Raw genomic sequence first — 20857 nt, forward strand, 5'->3', positions numbered from 1 at the left:
CATGTGGACTTCAACTCCCAGAATTCCACAGCCAGCAATGCTGGCTGTGGAATTCTGGGAGTTGAAGTCCACATGCCTTAAAATTGTCAAGGTTGAGAAACACTGCAGTAGAGTATTCTTCAAGGTTGTTTGTAATAAGAGGCGATAAGAAATGGCAGGGTTATGGAACGGACTTCAAACTAATTGGAGATTGTGATTAATGACTGTTAAATGGAGGAGTGAATTATGCTTAGATACTATGTGTTTAGGGGAGGAGAATTCAGATTTTGGCTTCCGGAAGCTATGTCAGGCCATTAAAGATTCTTTAAGGTAAACAATGCCTCAAAGTTCTTTGAAGAGTTTCATCTGTCGGAACCATGACAGCGCAGGTAGTCCTCGATTTCCAACGGTTCATTTAGTGACCGTTCAAAGTTACAAGGGCCGCTGAAAAAAGTGACTTGGGACCTTGTTTCAGATTTACGGCCGTCGCAGCATCCCCCCCCCCCCCGCGATCACGTGATCAAAATCCGGACGCTGGACAACTGACTCGTATTTATGACGGTTTGCAGCATCCCGGGTCACGTGATCCCCTTTTGCGACCTTCTGACCAGCAAAGTCAAGGGGGGGGGGAGAAGCTGGATTCGCTTAACGACCGTGTTCCTAATTAAGCAGCTGTAGTGATTCACTTAACAACTGTGGCAAAAAAGGTCATAAAGACGGGCAAAACTCACTTAACAAATGTCTTGCTTAGCAACAGAAGTCTTGGGCTTAATTGTGGTTGTCAGTCAGGGACGAACTGTATTCCTTTAGTTACTGTTCAGTTATAACGGCAGGGAAAAAAGTGACATGCCACCAGTTCTCACACTTATGTCCATCACAGCATCCCCACAGTCACATCAAAATTTGGATGCTTGGCAAACCATGTGTTTACAACGGCTGCAGTATCCCGGGTCACGTGATCACCATTTGTGAGCTTCCTGCTACCAAAGTCAAGGGGGAGGAATACTGGATTCGCTCAGTGACCAAGTGATTTGCTTAGCGACAGCACGATTCTCTTAACAACCAATGGCAAAATGGTCTATTCTATTCTATTCTTCTATTATTCTATTCTATTATTCTTCTATTCTTCTATTCTATTCTTATTCCATTATTCCATTCTATTCTATTCCTATTATTCTATTCTATTCTTATTCCATTATTCTATTCTTATTCTATTATTCTATTCTATTCTTATTCCATTATTCCATTCTATTCTATTCCTATTATTCTATTCTATTATTATTCTATTCTATTATTCTATTATAATTCTATTCTATTCTTCTATTCTTCTTTTATTCTATTATTCTATTCTATTATTCTTCTATTCTATTCTTATTCCATTCTATTCTATTCCTATTATTCTATTCTATTCTTATTCCATTATTCTATTCTTATTCTATTATTCTATTCTATTCTTATTCCATTATTCCATTCTATTCCTATTATTCTATTTTATTATTATTCTATTATAATTCTATTCTATTCTGTTCTGTTCCATTCTGTTCTATTCCATTATTATTCTATTCTATTATTATTCTATTCTATTATTACTCTATTCTATTATTAGAATAATCAAGGAGAGAAGCAACCTAGAACTAAGGAGAAACTTCCTGACAGTGAGAACAATTAACCAGTGGAACAACCTGCCTCCAGAAGCGGTGAATGCTCCAACACTGGAAGTTTTTAAGAAGAAACTGGACAGCCATTTGTCCAAAATGGTATAGGGGTTGGACTTGGTGACCTGAGCAGGGGGTTGGACTTGATGACCTCCAAGGTCCCTTCCAATTTAATTTTTTTTAATTTTTAATTTTATTTTTTATTATTATTATTATTTTCCATTCCATTCCATTCTAAAATGGTTGTAAAATTGGATGCAATTTACTTAACTACTGCCTTATTTAGCAATGGAAATTCTGGTCACAGTTGTGATTGTAAGTTGAGGACTCTTGTATGAAGCTTTAACAACACTGCCGATTTGGGCCCAGCCTAATTTCATAAAAGTACAGGTAGTCCTTGACTTACGACCACAATTGAGCCCAAAATTGATGTTGCTAAGCGAGGCATTCGTGGTGAGTTTTGTTCCATTTTACAACTTTTCTTGACACAGTTGCTAAGTCAGTCATATGGCTGTCTTCTCCATTGACTTTGCTTCTCAGAAGGACCCCAAGACTCTGCAACGGACATAAGTATGAGTCAGTTGCCAAGCCTCTGACTTTTGATCACGTGACTGTGGGGAGGCTGCAACGGTTGTGTGAGCATCGGTCACAAGTCCCTTTTTTTCAGTGCCACTGAAACTTTGAACCGTGACTAAAGGAAAGGTTGTAAGTTGAGGACGACCTGTATTCTGCAAAATTAGACCTTGCCTGGACCACTCTCGATCTGATCTTCCATCTTTCCTTGCTGCTTTTATAGCGGCATTGTGATCAGATCCTTTTTGATATGATTTTTATTTCTCTTCTTCTTCCAAAACGGAGCCCCACGCCTTTGTGCCAAAGGACCCACGCCGAGTGCAGTGATTGTCAGTGCTCAGCCCCAGGCCTCAGCTCAAAGCTATACGGAGTGACCACCACAGGCGCAAAACGAAACCTTCCAGGATAATATCCAAAAGAGCAAATGAAGAAGGGATCACACCGGTTGTAAGAGAACATGTTAAAAAAAAAAAAAGAACTTTATTGCTGGGTGGCAAGGCCCAACTTTTCATAGCCAAACAAGGGAACAGGTGGCACCTGCTGTGCCCATCACCGGCCAGCAGCACAAACACAGACACACACAAGAGTCCAGCTTTGGCCCAGAGCGCTTCAACACGTCGCCGCGGTCTCCTCTTTCGGAGGGTTTCGGGCCCAGCCTGCCAGAAACCCCACATCCCTAGGAAGAGCCGTGCAACAACAGCAGCAGCAGCAGCAGCAGCAGCAGCAGCGGGAGAGGAGCCCCCGTCAAGCCCCTAGGATCTTGTTGATCTTCAACCGGATTTTTCTCCAGTCGGCCACCATAATGTCCGAATACTGTCTGTACAAGAGGTGCCGCAAGCGGGCCACCACGTTGTGGGGCAGAGCCCGCTTGCCTCTGCCCCCGGAATAGCTAACGGCGCTTCGCCACCTCCGCAGCTTATCTGGGGGGATCATCCGGGTGAACAGGGCCGCCGCGTACCTGGCCGGCTTGCCGCAAACGCGCTTGAATAACTCCCGCCTCTCCCTTTTAGGGATCCTCCACAAGGTGATATCGTCCAAGCGTAGGACAGCCTGCAACAGGGGAAGGTGGATTACTTAACAAGGAAATGTGACCCAAAAGCTTTCCCGTAGCCGAGGCAGAAGCCCTTCCGATAACCGGCCGGCCAAACGCATGAGACAAGCTGAGACGGCAGCCTAAAGTTGAGTCTAGGCCAGGATGGCTGGGCCTCAGCCAAGTGGGGTCCCTGGGGCTCTCAGAGCATGGCGGGTTCCTTGCAGAGGTTTCACGAGTCAACTAAGCCAGGCCTTTTCAACCTTTTCACCCATTGTACCACTTTGAGGATATGGCACTATCCGAGTACCACCAGTCGCCTAGCAAGGGGTCAAAAACTTGAAGAAAAAAAAAAAGGAAAAAAAGTGATGAACTACAGGTAGTCCTCGACTTACAACAGTTCGCTTAGTGACTGTTCGAAGTTACAATGGCACTGAAAAAAGTGCCCCCCAAGCCACAGCCGAGCAAAACACCTGCCTGCCCACCCGGCGGCGCTCTTCCTCCTGTCCGAGGTTTTCATTGTTGTGAGCATTTCTGTTGAGGATTGGCAGCGGGGGTGGGGTGGGGGGTGTTTGCTTTTTATTCCCCCCGTCTGCCGGGTGGTTGCAGCAGGTTTTGGTCACTTCACATGACCCTGAGATACTGTGAACTGTCATAAATATGAATCAGTTGCCAAGCTTCTGAATGTAAATCACAAGACCCTGGAGAGGCTGCAACATTCCAGCTGATCGGCGCTTCTTCTGGGCTCAGCAGAAGCACCAGGATCAGCGCTGCTTTCCAGCTGATTGGCGCTTCTTCAGGGCTCAGCAGAAGCATCAGGATCAGCGCCAAGGTCCAGCTGCAGCCCGGCGCTGATCCTGGTGCTTCCGCTGAGCCCTGACAGCCCCGAAGAAGCGCCAATCAGCTGGAGCCTGGCGCTGATCCTGGCGCTTCCGCTGAGCCCTGACAGCCCCGAAGAAGCGCTGATCCTGGGGCTTCCGCTGAGCCCTGACAGCCCCGAAGAAGCGCTGATCCTGGGGCTTCCGCTGAGCCCTGACAGCCCTGCAGCTCCAGCCGTCTCTCGCTCAGGCTTGTGCGGTGCTGCCATCAGTTCAGCTCATTTCCCTCCCCCGCTACCACTTTTCTAGGATGATCACGTACCACCTGCCTGGTACCCATACCACTGGTTGAAAAGCCTTGAACTAAGCAGCTCTTGACTTGCAATCCTTCGTTTATTTATCAGATTTATTTATGAAATATATTTATGAAATATATTTATTTATGAAATATATTTATGAAATATATTTATTGATCATTTATTTATCAAATATATTTATTGATCACATTGATCAAATATATTTATTGATCAAATTTATTGATCAAGTATATTGATCACATATATTTATTGATCAAGTATATTGATCACATATATTTATTGATCAAGTATATTGATCACATATATTTATTGATCAAATTTATTGATCAAATATATTTATTGATCAAGTTTATTGATCAAATATATTTATTGATCAAATATGTTTATTGATCAAATGTATTGGCTGCTCATCTTACCATAGGGTAATTCTGGGCAGCTTAATTACATTTAAGTTAAAACATAAAAAGTTAAAATCAAGCCTTAAAACCAAAATGTTTGGATCCTTTGAAGTTACAACGGTGCTGAAAAAAGTGACTTAGGATCGTTTTCTCCACTTACGACGGTTGCCGCAGCCCCCATGATCAAAATTTGGACGCTTGGCAACTGACTCATATTTATGGCGGTTGCAATGTCCCAGGGTCATGGGATCCCCTTCTGTGACCTTCTGACCAGGAAAGCCAAGGGGGGGGGGAGCCAGATTCACTTAACAAATGTGTTTATTAACTTTACAAATGTAAAGGTGGCCAGAAAGGTCGTAAAACAGAGCGAAACTCATTTAGAAACTGTCTCGCTTGAGCAAGAGAAACTTTGGGCTCAATCGTAGCCGTATGTTTGAGGATTATCTGTATTTATGACGGTTGAGGTGCCCCGGGATCACGTGATCCCCTTTGGCGACCTCCTGATTCATTTAACAGCTGCGTTACAAACTGAACGACTGCACTGATTTGCTTAGCCCTGGAAATTTTGAGCTCAATTGTGGTCGTAAGTCGAGGACTGCGTGTCATATCGTCGACAGAGTGACTAGGGAACATCATCAGGGGTAGCACCATACCGATGACGTTACCCGCCGGTAGTTGGGTGATGAAATGCCTGCAAGGGAACCACCAAACTCGGAGAATACCAAGGACCCTCACGATTCAGCCCCAAGCTACACATATTCTTTTCTAAAGATAAGGACGTTGATGTCTGTAAATTCCCAGAATTCCTCAGCCAGCGTGCTGCAATTCCAGGAGCTGAAGTCCAACTCATGTCAATGTCACTAAGGCTGAAGAGCACTGGTCTAGATGGACCTTACTAAGGGCTAAAGAAGACAGTGTGCAGCTGGCGACACAGAAAAACACAGGACACACAACGAGGATATGGGAAGGTGGAGGGGTTGGGTTATAAAGACCTGTCTGGGGTTCTGGTTTTAGTGTCTCTTGTTGCGATGACCTTCAGTTCAGGTTATCCAACTCTGACACAAGTAATACTCTTTTCCACGGTTCTCTGGGCGGTAATTTGTATGTATGATCTCTCTGTCCAATGCTCGGCCTAAAGATAGCGTGGGAAAGGTGTCTTCATTAGGAACAATGATGACCAAAGAATCTTTCTTCCTTCCTTCCTTTTCTTCTTTCCTTCCTTTCCTTTTTTCTTTCCTACCCTTCCCTTTTTTCTTTCCCTCCTTCCATTTTTTCCTTCCTTCTTTTTCTTCTTTCCTTTCCTTTTTTCTTTCCTACCTTCATTTTTTCCTTCTTCTTTCCTTCCTTTTCTTCTTTCCTTCCTTTCCTTCCTTCTTCGTTCCTTCCTTTTTTCTTTCCCTCCTTCCCCTTTTTCCTTCCTTCCTTTTTCTTCTTTCCTTCCTTTCCTTTTTTCTTTCCTACCTTCCCTTTTTTCTTTCCCTCCTTCCATTTTTTCCTTCCTTCTTTTTCTTCTTTCCTTTCCTTCCTTTCCTTTTTTCTTTCCTACCTTCCTTTTTTCCTTCTTCTTTCCTTCCTTCTTCGTTCCTTCCCTTTTTTCTTTCCCTCCTTCCCCTTTTTCCTTCCTTCCTTCCTTTTTCTTCTTTCCTTCCTTTCCTTTTTTCTTTCCTACCTTCCCTTTTTTCTTTCCCTCCTTCCCTTTTTTCCTTCCTTCTTTTTCTTCTTTCCTTTCCTTCCTTTCCTTTTTTCTTTCCTACCTTCCTTTTTTCCTTCTTTCCTTCCTTCTTCGTTCCTTCCCTTTTTTCTTTCCCTCCTTCCCCTTTTTCCTTCCTTCCTTCCTTTTTCTTCTTTCCTTCCTTTCCTTTTTTTCTTTCCTACCTTCATTTTTTCCCTACTTCCTTTAAAGTGGGAAGCTGGAACAATACTGATTGTCTAACAGAAATTGTGGGTGAAAGGGAGGTTTCCCCGCCTCCCAGACGACACATAAATTTAGAAGTGCCAGATCAGCCCAATATCCTGTTTTTAACTTTGCACATGATATATTGCAAACTGCCTAAGTAACTTTTCTATGTTAGAATAAGGAACTACAGAATATAACCATGTATGGAATATTCCATGATCAGGAAATAATTACGTATTAAAAAGTATAAGAATGTTCACCCATGCCCCTGTTCGGGGTTCAGACCCTTTTTGCTATGATTAGCTGTCTGAACCTGCACATTAAACCATTCCTTTCTCAGAAGAGCTGACTCAAGTCTCTCATTTCTACAACACCTTCCTTCTTCTTTCCTTCCTTTTTCCTTCCTTTTCTTCTTTCCTTCCTTTTCTTCCTTCTTTCCTTCCTTCTTTTTTTCTTTCCCTCCTTCCCTTTTTTCCTTCCTTCCTTCACTATTCTTCTTTACTTCCTTTTGTTTTTTCTTTCTTTCCTTCCTTCCTTTTTCTTCTTTCCTTTCCTTCCCTTTTTTTCTTTCTTTCCTTCCTTTTTCTTTCTCACCTTTATTATTTTTTACAAATACCTCAAGCCGGCAAACATATCCTACGCTCCTTCCTTCCTCCTATTTTTTTCCCCTCACTCAGCTGGTTTTTATGGCTAAGGCAGAACAGGAAGTCACAATCTCCCACTTCCTGGCCTTGATTCGATTTCTCGACCAGCAGTCGCTCTTCCCTATCCGCGGTCCTCTTTTTCGTGAAAACTTGTCTTCCGTTAGAGGCGCAGCCAGATGTAACTGGCCATGCAATGCATGTAAGGTCGGTTATCAACCCTAGGTCTAAACAAGGGATTTCTATAGAGGAGCCATATCAGCTAGGTCAGAGCAAATAATTTTAAAGAATAAACAAGTTTTCCCCTAACTTCAAGAACTTTTTTTCCTAGCTGAAAAAAAAAAGAGAATGTTCCGATGTTCTGGATGGGGATGAGTTGGAAAGATGTGTCGCTCAGCGTTCACCCGTCACATCAGTGAATTCCAGTTAAATAAGCTCAATAAACAGAGGATTCCGGAAAACAAATCCTAAAGTGATAATTCCTTCCCTCTTCGCCTTGGTTTATAATATCTCAGGAAGAAAGAAAGGAAGGCAAGGCTTGAAAGCAGGAGACTATCCAAGTACAGGTAGTCCTTAACCAACAGCCACAATTCCCACGGCTAAACAAGATGGTTGTGGTGAGCTTTGCCCCATTTTATGATCTTTTTTTTTTTTTATCACGGGTGTTAAAACGAATCACTGCAGTTGTTAAGTGGCTCTCACAGGGTCACCAGACAAATCTGACCTCCTCTAACTGACTTTGCGTGTTGGAAGCTGGCTGGAAAGAGTCTAAGGCTAGCGCTGGTGCCATGATCCCAGGACGGTGCAACCGTCATAAATACAAGCCAAGTGCCCGGATTACGATCGCGTGACCACGGGGAAGGCTGCAACGTTCGTGAAGCTTGAAAAGTGTAAGTCGCTTTTTTCCAGGGCCGTTGAAGCTTTGAACAGTCACTAAACGGACAGTTGTATGTTGAGGACTACCTGCACTCAGAGAAGGCTGCTTTTAAATGTTACGTAGGCCAAAAGAACAAGGAAGAAGCCTCTTCTTCCATGTCTCAAAACGTGCCATCTGTGCAAATTGTGGTTAATAAACCGCAGAGTAGTATAGCTTGAGTGGGCGTGAAGGGGTTTAGAAGGCTTGCGACAGGAGGAATATTTAACAGAATTAACAGAATAACAGAGTTGGAAGGGACCTTGGAGGTCTTCTAGTCCAACCCCCTTGCCAAGGCAGGAAACTCTATACTACTTCAGACCAATGGTTGTCCAGTCTCTTCTTTAACAACTCCAGTGTTAGAGGACCCACAACTTCTAAGGGCAAGCTGTTCCACTGGTTCTCAGAATAACAGTGTTGGAAGGAACCTTGGAGGTCATCTAGTCCAACCCCCTGCTCAGGCAGGACACTCTACCCTGTTTCAGACCAATGGTTGTCCAGTCTCTTCTTAAAAACGTTCAACGTTGGAGCACGCACAAACGTCTGGAGGCAAGTTGTTCCATTGATTGTTCTCACTGTTATGAATTTTTCCCCTTTATTTCTAGCTTGCTTCTCTGTTTGATTAGTTTCCATCCGTTGCTTCTTGTCCTGCCTTCAGGGGCTTTGGAGAATAGCTTGACCCCCCCTCTTCTTTGTGGCAGCCCCTCAAATACTGGAAGGCTGCTCTCATGTCACCCCTAATCCTTCTTTGCCTTAAACTAGACATACCCAATTTTTGCAACCATTTTTCAGGGGTTTTAGCCTCCAGGCCTCTCATCATCTTTGCTGCTCAAAGATTTATTTACTGCACAAGACACTCTCTTGTCTTTCTGAGTGTCTGTGGGGGCAACTGAGTCACTGACAGGTGGGATTGAGTTATTTCTAAGTAGGACCGCCAACACAAAAAGGACAAAAAAAAAAAAAAAAAACATACACAAAAAAACCAAGATTTGGACAAGAAAGACACAGAGAAAGAACCTGCCCACGGAGCTGTTAGAACGTCTATTAATACATTGCACCGGAAAATGACTTCAAATGTGACAAATTCAATCTTACGTCTGCTGGCTCTCTGTGTTGGGTGCCCGTCGGAGAGGGAGGGACTGGCTTTCCCATAGTTCTCAGACAATCTGGTTTACGACTGTTCCAAGTTAGAACTTGTTGCAAAAAAGGTGAGTTCCGACAGTCGCTCCCCTAGGGTCCCTTGGCCAGACTTGGCCAGCACGGCCCTTTGTAATGTCCTGCAGTCACATGACTGCATTGTATGCTGGGTTTGCTGAAAAGCACAGGTTAAGTTTGGGTTTTTAGGCAAAACTGCGCCCTAAAGAACAATGGGGCATACAACGCTTATCGACCGCTGCAAAAAGGGGTCATAAAATTGGGTCGGTTATGTCAGCGGTCCGCCAACCGTTTTGGCACCAGGTACCTATTTCATGGAAGACATTTTTCCCGTGGAACCGGGGTGGGGAGGAGGGGCGTGCAAACCTAGATCTTGTACATGCGCAATTTTGTTCACCTCAACTCCAGCTCCGCGGCCCGGTTCTTAATAGGCTATGGACCGGTACCAGTCCATAGCCCGGGGGAGGGGGGGAACCCCTGGATTATGTGACCTACTTGCTTTTTGACCATTATGTCATAGGACTGTAATGGAGAGGCTCCCTTACAGTCCTATACTGAAGACTTCCTGAATAGCTGCTGACACGGAACGCAGCCCTCAAATGCTTTGTTCAAGGTGACACTGAAGAATTCAAACGAGGTGACCGGATAGATTGAATGGATGAAGTTTTATTTAATTTATTTATTTATTAGATGTAAATGCCCCCCATCTTATTGTCACATGAGTCTGAATGGATGGATGGATGGATAGATAGATAGATAGATGGGTGGGTGGAGTAACAGATTGTCAATAACTGAGTTTAAACATGCTTGGGATAAACACATATCCATCCTCTGTGTAAAAATTGAAAATAAAAAATAAAATATAAAATATAAAAATTAATAAGTTAAAAAGAAAAAACAAACAAACTCAAAGACTCAATGGGCCAGTTTTGTATGTTTGGATGGATGGATGGATGGAGTAACTGAGTTCATTAGTAACCGAGTTTAAACATGCTTGGGATAAACATACATACATCACCTGGCAAAAAAATTAAAAATAATAAAATAAAAAGAAAAAAAATAATTAAAATAAAATAAATAAAAAACAAAAAGCAAACTCAATGGGTCATTAGCATTTTTCTGCTGTCATTTTCTACGTTTTGATGGATGGATGGATGGATGGATGGATGGTGGATGGATGGATGGACATTCCTTCTGGTCGTCTTCCTTCTGTTTTGCTTCACATCTCAGAAGGAAAGTGACTCAACTTACAAACTAGGGGAGAATTATGTCACATGCTATCACCAAGAAGCTGTCAACCAATCCATCCTATCCTGTCATCAAAAGGTGATTCCTTAAAACCTCACAGTTGAATTTGCTGGTGATTGTGGCATTCTCATGAAAGGGTTCCAGCTGTGAGTGAGGGGGAGACATCTTTTAAAATAATAAATGTTTTAGGATAGGAGGAACCAAGCCGTTCAATTTCTCTGCGTCAAAAGGAAGTCCGGCCTTCATAATACAGTCACACTTGGGGCAATGTCCAAAGTTGCATTTTTTGACGAATGAGATTGGGCTGTAGTGCCTGAAAAACTAACCAGGTTCAAATCTATCCACAGATTTGAAAACCCGTGTCGTGAGGCTGCACTAGGGACAAACCGATGGGAAGATTGTTAAGACGCTTGTGCACGCTTAGGAAAAAAAGCACCAGGAAGGGAGAGGAACGTTTTCATTTGAAAATATGATTTTTCGCTCTGCCAAGTGGAGCTTTTTGAATCACACAACCAAAAACTGTACCGCACGGTCTAAGAAAGGGTGAGGTTGTGTCCATACAACATACCTGCACGGACTGACAAAACACGCAATCCATAAGACATCTACCAGTGAGATTTCAATATTATTATTTCTTTTTTTAAAAAAGCAAAAAAAGTACTAATGTAGAATGTTTCCCCCCCCCCAAACTGTTATCAAAGCACCCGAAGCGCTAAGCCTGAGAAGCTCACTTCCTTTTGTGTCCATCCTACCCAGTTGCCAGCCAAGCCACAAACTGCAAGTTCAACAAATATTAAGTTTATCTCTTCTACAGCTCTAAGGGCAGGGGAGATAAGTATGAAACAAGCAGAGAAAAGGAAGAGGAGAATAACACACTAGGGAGAAAGAAGCTAGCCAGCTCATTGAAGCAGTCTGGAATAGGAAGAGCCTGCATTATGATTTCTAGGCAATCAATTCAGCAAGGTTTTAACATCTCAGGGATTACAGAAAGGTAGACAAGACAAATGGGCTCCGTGACCGGGGTAGTCATGCTATGGTTTCGAATCGTGCTTTAAAAATACATGACCTTCCCCACCTGTAACCAAATCGTGTGAATTTCCGAGTTTTAATAAAAGAAGAAACAAAATGGGGGGAAAAAAATAGGCGTAGAAAAAAATTAACCCCGAAAGGAAGATTAGCAGGTCTATCCACTAGATCTGAGTTAACAGAATAGAGTAACAGAATCACAGGGAGGAACCTTGGAGGTCTTCTAGCCCAACCCCCTGCTCAGGCAGGAGAACCTAACCCATTTCAGACAAATGGCTGTCCAGTCTCTTCTTAAAAACTTCCAGTAATGGAGCATTCACCGCTTCTGGAGGCAGGTTGTTCCACTGGTTAATTGTTCTAACTGTCAGGAAGTTTCTCCTTAGTTCTAGGTTGCTTCTCTCTTTGGTTAGTTTTCCATCCGTTGCTTCTTCTCCTGCCTTCGGGTGCTTTGGAGAACAGCTTGACTCCCTCTTCTTTGGGGCAGCCCCTGAGATATTGGAAGATTGCTATCATGTCCAATATCTAAAGAGCTGCCTCAAAGAAGGGGGGGGGGGGTGTCCACCTATTCTCCAAAGCGCCTGAAGGCAGGAAAAAGAAGCAACGGATGGAAAGTAATCAAGGAGACAAGCAACCTGGAATTAAGGAGAAATTTTCTTATAGTGAGAACAATTAATCAGTGGAATGGCTTGCCTTCAGAAGTGGTGGGTGCCCCATTGTTGGCAGTTTTTAAGAAGAGACTGGATAGCCATTTATTGATAATGACATAGGGCAGGGGTCTTCAAACTGGGCCCCTTTTATGACTTGTGGACTTCAGCTCCCAGAATTCCTCAGCCAGGCACATTTAAGTTTACATTTTTATCATCGTCCAGAAAGGAAAAACACAAGATAGTGACATAGGAATAGGAATATCCTGAGGTAAATCAAACAGTATACAGAACACACAGAGGAAAAAAGGCGGGAAAAAAGGGAAACATCCCCTTCATACCCACAGCAACCAATCAGAGTGTAGATTGCCTCATGCATGAGTCAGCACTCTCTAATTCAGCCTGCCTGGCTGAGGAATTCTGCGAGCTGAAGTCCACAAGTCATAAAAGGACCAAGTTTGAAGACCCCTGGCACAGGGTCGTCTGCTTGAGCAGGAGATTGGACTAGAAGACCTCGAAGGTCCCTTCCAACTCGGTTCTTCACAAGGCTAACTTTGCAAGGCTGGATTTGGGCTGGGGCTTACCTGCAATTTACTGGGCTCGGCAGCCCCCTCGGCGTTCTCCCCCTCGACGCTGTCTTCGTCTTTCACGTCCAGCTCCAGCGAGGCCATCTGGTCCTTCTTCACGAACCGCTCAAAGACCTCCTGGCAGGTCAGGCGCTTCTTCTCCACAGCCGCCTTCTTGCACTGGGGCACCACGTAGAGCATGGGGATGATGGGCCGCTGCTTGGACTCGTCCTCCTCGACGGGACCTTCGGAAGAGAGGGCGCTGAGGTTGGGCATGAGGGGCTGGCTGTCTTCGGCCGGGTGCCTGGTCCTCTCGGGCCTCCCTTCCGCCGGAGGGCTGGGCTGGGGCTGCTGCCGCTCGTCCCTGGGCGTGTAGGGCTGGGGCAGGAGGAGGGGAGGAAGCAGTTCGTGCAAACGCCGCTGCTTCTTCTTCTTCCTTTCCCCTTTGGCTTTGGGGTTGCGCAACTTTGGCCGGCATTCTCCTGCGGGGGATCCAGAAAGAGAACCGGGCTTCAACAAGTTTCGGACTTTTAGAGGCAGTCCTCAAGTTAGGGCCACAACTGAGCCCCTCTTCCTCCCCCCCCCAATTTCCACGGCTAAGCAATGCGGGTGGCTAAAAGAGTTTTACCCTATTTTACGATCTTTTTGCCACAATAGTTAAGGAGATCAATAGCTGTAGCTGTTTAGTGAATTATGCGGTTGTTAAGCTAACATGGCTTCCCCAATGGCTTGTTGAAAAGTGGAAGGGAAGGTTACAAATGATGATAGATTAGATAGATAGATAGATAGATAGATAGATAGATAGATAGATAGATAGATAGATAGACAGACAGATAAACAGATAGAAGACAGACAGGCAGACAGCACTTAGACTTATATACCACTTCACAGTGCTTTATAGCCCTCTCTAAGCAGTTTACAAATTCAGCATACTGCCCCCAACAATCTGGATCCTCATTTAGATTTAGATAGATAGATAGATAGATAGATAGATAGATAGATAGATAGATAGATAGATAGATAGATAGATAGATAGATAGATAGAATAGATAATATATTTAATCACCGTCCATCCCATATACATAACGGAAAGAAGAAGCTTCAGAGTTCACAAGGTTGATACTGTATGGAACAAAACTATGGCTGAATCTGGATGTTCTGCTTTGGATACCATGGAGCCCCCCCTCCCAGAAGGTAACAAGGAAAACAGGTTGTGAAGAGGATGTACTGTCTCAGACCCTACTCAAGCATCGCTTATATGCAACACCCTGGATAGACGGAAGTGAACTGCCAATAATGTTTTCTGCCGTCCTTACCACTCTCTGCAATGCCTTCCTGTCTGAAGCAGTGATGCTTCCAAACCAGATTGTAATGCAATATGACAGGATGCTCTCCATCGTCCCTCTGTAGAAAGTGGCAAGGACCCGCTGTGACTGTTTCACCAGTGTCTCGCGCTTGAGCGACCAGCCCAGCCCACTTGTTAACTGCATACCCAGGAATTTGATGCTGGTAACCATCTCCATGGGGGAATCATTAATGCACAGAGAAGTGTGGCTGTGCCTGCCTTTTCTGAAATCGACAATGATCTCTTTGGTTTTTCCAATGTTTAAAACTAGGCTGTTTTTATTACACCAGTTCACCAAATCCTCAACCTCCTTGCGGTAACCTTCCACCTTTTCATCATGAATAAGGCCCACTGCTGTTATATCGCCCACATACTTCACAATATGGTTGGTGGCAAACCTAGCACAACAGTCATGGGTCAACAGGGTGAACAGCAGCAGTGATCACATGACCCCGGGACAGTGCAGCCCTCTTAAATACAAGCCAGTTGGCAAGCGCCCGAATTTTGATCACATGACCATGGGGGACGCTGCAAGGGTTGTTAAGTGCGAAAAATGGCCACAAGCCACTATTTTCAATGCCGTTGTAACTTTGAACAGTCACTAAACGAATAATTATCAGTCGAGGATTACTTATATATAGTCCTTCTATTGCTCTTTTGTTGTTTTATATCATTTTTGATGGTTACCAGGCATCCAGAATCATTTAAAGAAAGCCCTTGAGTTGAAAACAGGAACAGTCCTAAATCAAGTTGTGTGACTGACCCATTTTATGGCCTTGCTTGCCATGGTTGTTAAGGAAACTGTGGGGTTGTTAAGCAAAGCAATAGTTCACTAAGCGGGTGCAGTGTTTGCTTAAAACCAGAAGGAAATGTCAGTTTCCAGCAAAACTTTCATAAAATGCTGCAAATGGCGCTAAATGTGGCCCGGATGATGAGGACCCGAAGTGCAGTCATGAGACTGCAGCTATCAGGGTGGATAGGACACCGTAGGGAAAAAAGGATTCATCTCTCCATGTTTCCGGTTCTGGATCTATCCACAATTGACTCCAACTCTGCTTGATCCTGGCAGGTTGCCCTAGAAGAACTGCTCCAAAGGGAAAGTAGGCCTTGCCAGAATAAAAGACTTATCTGATCAGATTTTTATCCAGCCTTTATTACTTTATATATAACTCAAGGTGGTGAATAATACTTCCTCCTCCTAGTTTCCCTACAACAACCCTATGAGGAGTGGGTGGGAGTGAAAAAGGGGGACTGGCCCAAAGTCACCCAGCTGGCTTTCATGCCTAAGGCGGGACTAGAACTCTCCGTCTCCTGGTGATTGGCTCAAAATCACCCACCTGGCCGGCTTTCATGCCTAAGGCGGGACTAGAACTCTCCGTCTCCTGGTGATTGGCTCAAAATCACCCACCCGGCCGGCTTTCATGCTTAAGGCGGGACTAGAGCTCTCCGTCTCCTGGTGATTGGCTCAAAATCACCTACCCGGCCGGCTTTCATGCCTAAGGCGGGACTAGAACTCTCCGTCTCCTGGTGATTGGCTCAAAATCTCCCACCCGGCTGGCTTTCATGCCTAAGGCGGGACTAGAACTCTCCGTCTCCTGGTGATTGGCTCAAAATCACCCACCCAGCTGGCTTTCATGCCTAACGCGGGACTAGAACTCTCCATCTCTTGCTGATTGGCTCAAAATCTCCCACCCCGCCGGCTTTCATGCCTAAGGCGGGCCTAGAACTCTCCGTCTCTTGGTTTCTAAGCCACCATCATAACCTCTGCATTAAACTGATTCCTGATCTCTGGTCTCTCCGATATTCGACAGAAGCAATGATCTACTCTCAATTAATTTTTGAATGACAAAATAACTGAGGATCACTAGGCTTCTAAAGCCAAGGAATGACACATACATCATAAACCTAAGGGGTCTGTGTGAATCCACGCTTGCCTGAGCAGTTTCCAAAGGGAAGCCCAAATACAGTCTGAGATCTTTGAACATCCAAGCGACGTTGTCAGCCAGTCCAAGGGTCAGAGTTTCCGGGTTTCCAAGCAGAAGTCACAATACAGAACAAGAGATCAGCAACAACACACACAAACCTCCAAGGAATCAGCATTTGTTCCCGACAAATGCCTCTCCCCACAGCCTCTCCTTAAATCTCAGTCTCCAGGTGTGCCTCGTGGAGAGGGGCGGGAGGCTCTCCTCCCAAGTAGCTGAGCCTGCCTGCGTTGTTCCCTCCTTCTCTCCACTCTCCGTGCTCTAGGATCAGGTGGGGGTGGCCCTTGCTCATCACCTGAATTCTGTATCTCGTGTTCCTCCTGTCCCACTCCTGAAGGGCCCTGGCCTGCCTTGGCCTGCTCTTCCCCACATTCCTCCAAAGCCACAGACCCCTCTCCCTCAGCCTCCATAGGGTCCAGTTCCAGCTCATGTTCCTCTGCAGATTCAGGCTCCGATGGAGGCATGACAGCTAGCACCACATGGCAGCACTAGCATGAGTGGGGAGGGTGCGTGCACATGTGCATCCAGTCGCCAGCCATTCCTGCGGCCCAGTAGCCAACAGGCCACGGACCGGTACTAGGCCGTGGCCCACAGGTTGGGGACCCCTGGGTTAGACAATCCATAATCACCCATCCCTACTCAGCTCTTATCACAGATCCTGTCAAGGCCTTATCTTTCTAATCTTTGAGACTTGTAAAGATCCTTTAGGATGAATTTGGGTGAGGGAGGATATGAGGGTCTCTGCATTTACTAAGTGTCAGGTCTGTGTTGCTTTCTCAACAAGACAAGAAACAACGTTTGGAAACTCATCAAGGAGAGAAGCAAGCTAGAACTAAGAAATTTCCTGACAGTTAAAATCATTAACCAGTGAAACAACCTGCCTCCAGAAGTTGTGGGTGCTCCAACACTGAAGGTTTTTAAGAAGAGACTGGACAGCCACTTGTCTGAAATGGCATATAGCAGTGATGGCGAACCTTTTAGAGACCGAGTGCCCAAACTGCAACCCAAAACCCACTTATGCATCGTTGGGTGCCAAGTGGGTGTGGCCTGTTGGGTGGGCATGGCTGCTATGGTAACGGCAGACTGGGTGGGACTAAAACGTTCAATCAATCAATTCCAACTTTGCAAGATCTTTTTCTTTCACGTGAGAAGTTGAAATTGACTGATTGATTGAACCTTTTTTTTTTTTTTTGCACACGGCGACGGAGACCTAAAGCGAAAAGATTTTATAAAACCCAGCTGAAGGCCTAGGACTGGGGCGACAGGCACGTGCCCACAGAGAGGGCTCTGAGTGCCGCCTCTGGCACCCGTGCCATAGGTTCGCCGCCAGTGCTATAGGTTCTCCTGCTTGAGCAGGGGGATGGACTAAAAGACCTCCAAGGTCCCTTCCAGCTCCATTATTCTACTCTGTGCATTTTCTTTCTAGAAAGCGAGCCTGCTGATGGCAAAGTCATTCTCACAAAGTGGAGAGAATCTGCTTTGTGTAATTTTCTTGGCACACAGTTGAAGAGCACAGTCACATTTCAAGAAGCACCAGTATTCCTTTTTAGATGTGCTTTTGTCATTACTAAGAGAAGATCTTAAGGAGAATCAAGGGCTAATTAAAAATGAAGGAGCAGTTTATGAAAACATGGCCTCAGTTTAGTGCGGAGAAAGGGGGAACACTAATTCTCAGGGCCCTGAGGAAATGAGGAAGAAACAAAGCCTAAAAGCCACGGTAAAGGGATTATAAAACCGAGCAGCTGAGAGAAGTATGATTACATGCAGACACACAAACAAACAGACATACACCCAGCATGCAGCTTCCAGATTGCTGAAGTTTGGTGGGGTTTTTTTAAGGACATTAGTAGGACAACTTGTTCGTTTATTTCTCGCTTTTATCATTTTTATAAGTAATTCAAGGCGGTGAAAATACATACCCGCGTTTCCCCGAAAAGAGGACAGGTCTTATATTTATTTTTGGCCCAAAAGACCCATTAGAGCTTATTTCCGTGTATAGGAGGCAGCGAAGCCCGGGGCCCGAAGACGTCCAGTGGCAGTGGGAACGGCAGCAGCAGCCCTGTCCAGCAGGAGCCCGCTGCTCACTCCGTCCCAACAGCTTATAGGGCTTCCCAGGGCAGACGCTCGGGAGGCAGTAGCAGTGCCGGTGGAACGCGCCCTTCAGGGGACGAGAACAGCGTGGACAGCTGAAGGACCAGGTGGGGTGTGCCTCCCCTGCCTTGCGTGGCTTTGGCGCGTGTCTGGCAGGTGGATGGAGGTGACCGTGTAGCAAGTCTGGTGGGCTAGTGCTGCTGCTGGGAAGTGAGGCAGGTGGTGGTGGAGTGGAGCTGCCACACATCGGCGCACCTCAGGGCTCCTGCAGCCAGGCCAACCCTGCCTAACCCTAACACCCCCCCACAGGGCAACCACAATCCCTAACACTAAGACAGAGGTCCCCAAACTTTTGGGCACCAGGGACCAGTTCCGTGGAGAGGTTTTTCCGCAGCCCGTGGTTTTGTGTGCTGCCTGCATCCCGTGGATGGGGCTTTGCTTGTTTGTATGGACCGGTTGCTGGCATGTCACGGCCTGATACCGGTCCACATACCGGGATTTGGGGACCCCTGCCCTAACACACACACCCCAGGTCAGCCACAATCCCTAATCCTAACTCCTCTCCCCCCACAGGGCAACCACAATGCTACATTCTACATTTATTCAAAAAAACAAGTCACGTCGTCTTTTTCTGGAACACTGTCATAGCTCTCCGAACCCCAAATTCCGGCCTGAATTTCTTGCAACTCTTAAGAACCATTGGCTCCAATCTCTCAGGTCCAGCAACAGAGCAATCCTTAACTGAGCACCCCTTGTCCCTGTAGCCTGCTCACGATGCATTGGCAACACAACTGCCAGCGATTTTATCCCGTGAATTCTTTGCCTAAGTCACGACTTCTGCTAGGTCAGCCTTCACAAAGCTTCCACAGGGGTTTCTCTGCCATCTCCTTTCAATGTGGTCATTGATTTCCCCGTGCAAAATGGTCCCGGAATGTCTCCTTTATCGCCGTATCAGGAATCTGGAGATCGGTGGCCGTTCCTGTGGGAATCATTATTTCATCTATTCTTCGCTCAGCGAGGAACTTCTTTTGTGTCTTTAGCTTGGCAGAATCCCAGACTAGCAGACCTCTTGGGCCACCTGGCAAAACAAATGGCAGCATCTAAATCAGTGTTTCTCAACCTTGACAATTTTAAGGCATGTGGACTTCAACTCTCAGAATTCCACAGCCAGCAATTGTCAAGGTTGAGAAACACTGATCTAAATCGACCCATTTCCTTATCAACTGCTTGTGTGCACCAGGCTTTTTCGTTTTCAAGAACACAAAGATCTTATCTTTGGGGGCCTTAGTGGTGATGATCAGAGGTAGGGTTTTCTTTCCATCCAGACGACTTGCCAAAAATTGCAGGTCACCCGTGCACTTTCGCAACCGCTGTGAAGGTAATGTAGACTGACGAGGCAGCCCTCTGATCCGCTGTCGTTTTGAGATCCTTGGCCCGTGAACGCCGCAGTTTCACCCACGGCAATCGTGGGGGAAAGAGTTGTTGGTATTTAGAAGAGTCGAGGCCATCCAGAACGCAGGTGCACCGTTAATTATGTCCCATACCCTCGAGCTTGAATAGCCTGGTCGATCTTCTGAAGAGACAGTTCGTATCGCTGAAGGAAGCCATCCAGCCAGTGTTGCGATGCTTTGAATGCTTCCGGGGATATTTCCAAGCGGGCTGCCATCGCCAGGGCGAAGGCTTGAATGTCAGCCCTGCGCACAAGCAAAGCCTTTGCTCTCCTGTCCGCAATCCAGCCGCAGATGCTGCCTTCCAGTTCGGGAAACAAGGGCTGCCGACTGGATCTGCACTTGTTGCCCTCCTCCACCTGCTGATTGAGGCTGTCGTACTCCGCTCGCCATTTGCGGACCATTCGGAGATCCAGCTTCTTCTCTTGGCAGAAAGCCGTGAAGTTCCGGCCATGAGAATCCTCCATGATGCCCTTCTTGAACTCGATGGAATAGCGCTTCCTCTTTGCACTCATCTTGTCTGGGGGTCAAAATACGATTCCCTTTAAATCGACCGTTCAGTCAGGGGAGTCAAGCTTGGTGTCAGCGAGGGTGAGGGTTGGGCACTGAGGTTGCCCTGGGGGTGTGTGTGTTTTTTAGGGTTAGGCATTGTGGATTAGGGTTGGGCATTGTGGTTGCCCTGGGGTGTGTGTGTTTTTTAGGGTTAGGCATTGTGGATTAGGGTTGGGCGTTGTGGTTGCCCTGGGTGTGTGTGTGTTTTTTAGGGTTAGGCATTGTGGATTAGGATTGGGCGTTGTGGTTGCCCTGGTGTGTGTGTGTTTTTTAGGGTTAGGCATTGTGGATTAGGGTTGGGCGTTGTGGTTGCCATGGGGGGGGGCTTTAGGATTAGGGTTGAGCACTGTGGTTGCCATGGGGGGGTTTTAGGATTGGGGTTAGACATTGTGGGTTAGGGTTGGGCATTGTGGTTGCCTGGGGGGGGTTAGGATTAGGGATTGTGGTTGCCTGGAGGGGATTAGGGTTGGGCATTGTGGTTACCCTGGGGGGGGGGGAGTTAGGATTAGGGTTAGGAATTGTGGTTGCCCGGAGGGGGAACATTAAGATTAGACATTGTGGGTTAGGGTTAGGCACTGT

The 20857-nt window shown here is 45.9% G+C and overlaps 1 protein-coding gene across 5 annotated transcripts in view; it reads right to left on the reverse strand.

Moving 5' to 3' along the window:
- The window catches only part of KDM4B (lysine demethylase 4B), a 245295-nt gene that overhangs the window by 44195 nt on the left and 180243 nt on the right, over window positions 1–20857 (reverse strand). For 4 of the 5 annotated variants that reach the window (XM_039367097.1, XM_039367105.1, XM_039367087.1 and 1 more), the window contains exon 12: window positions 12879–13342. In XM_039367097.1, coding sequence (XP_039223031.1) covers window positions 12879–13342 — 464 coding nt within the window. Of the gene's footprint in view, window positions 1–1785; window positions 3258–12878; window positions 13343–20857 lie in introns of those variants that run through there. The other variant, XM_039367123.1, reaches the window with a different exon arrangement.

This window comes from Crotalus tigris, unplaced genomic scaffold (assembly GCF_016545835.1).
Source record: "Crotalus tigris isolate CLP2741 ecotype Arizona unplaced genomic scaffold, ASM1654583v1 scf7180000017599.838750, whole genome shotgun sequence".
Classification (NCBI taxonomy): domain Eukaryota; kingdom Metazoa; phylum Chordata; class Lepidosauria; order Squamata; family Viperidae; genus Crotalus; species Crotalus tigris.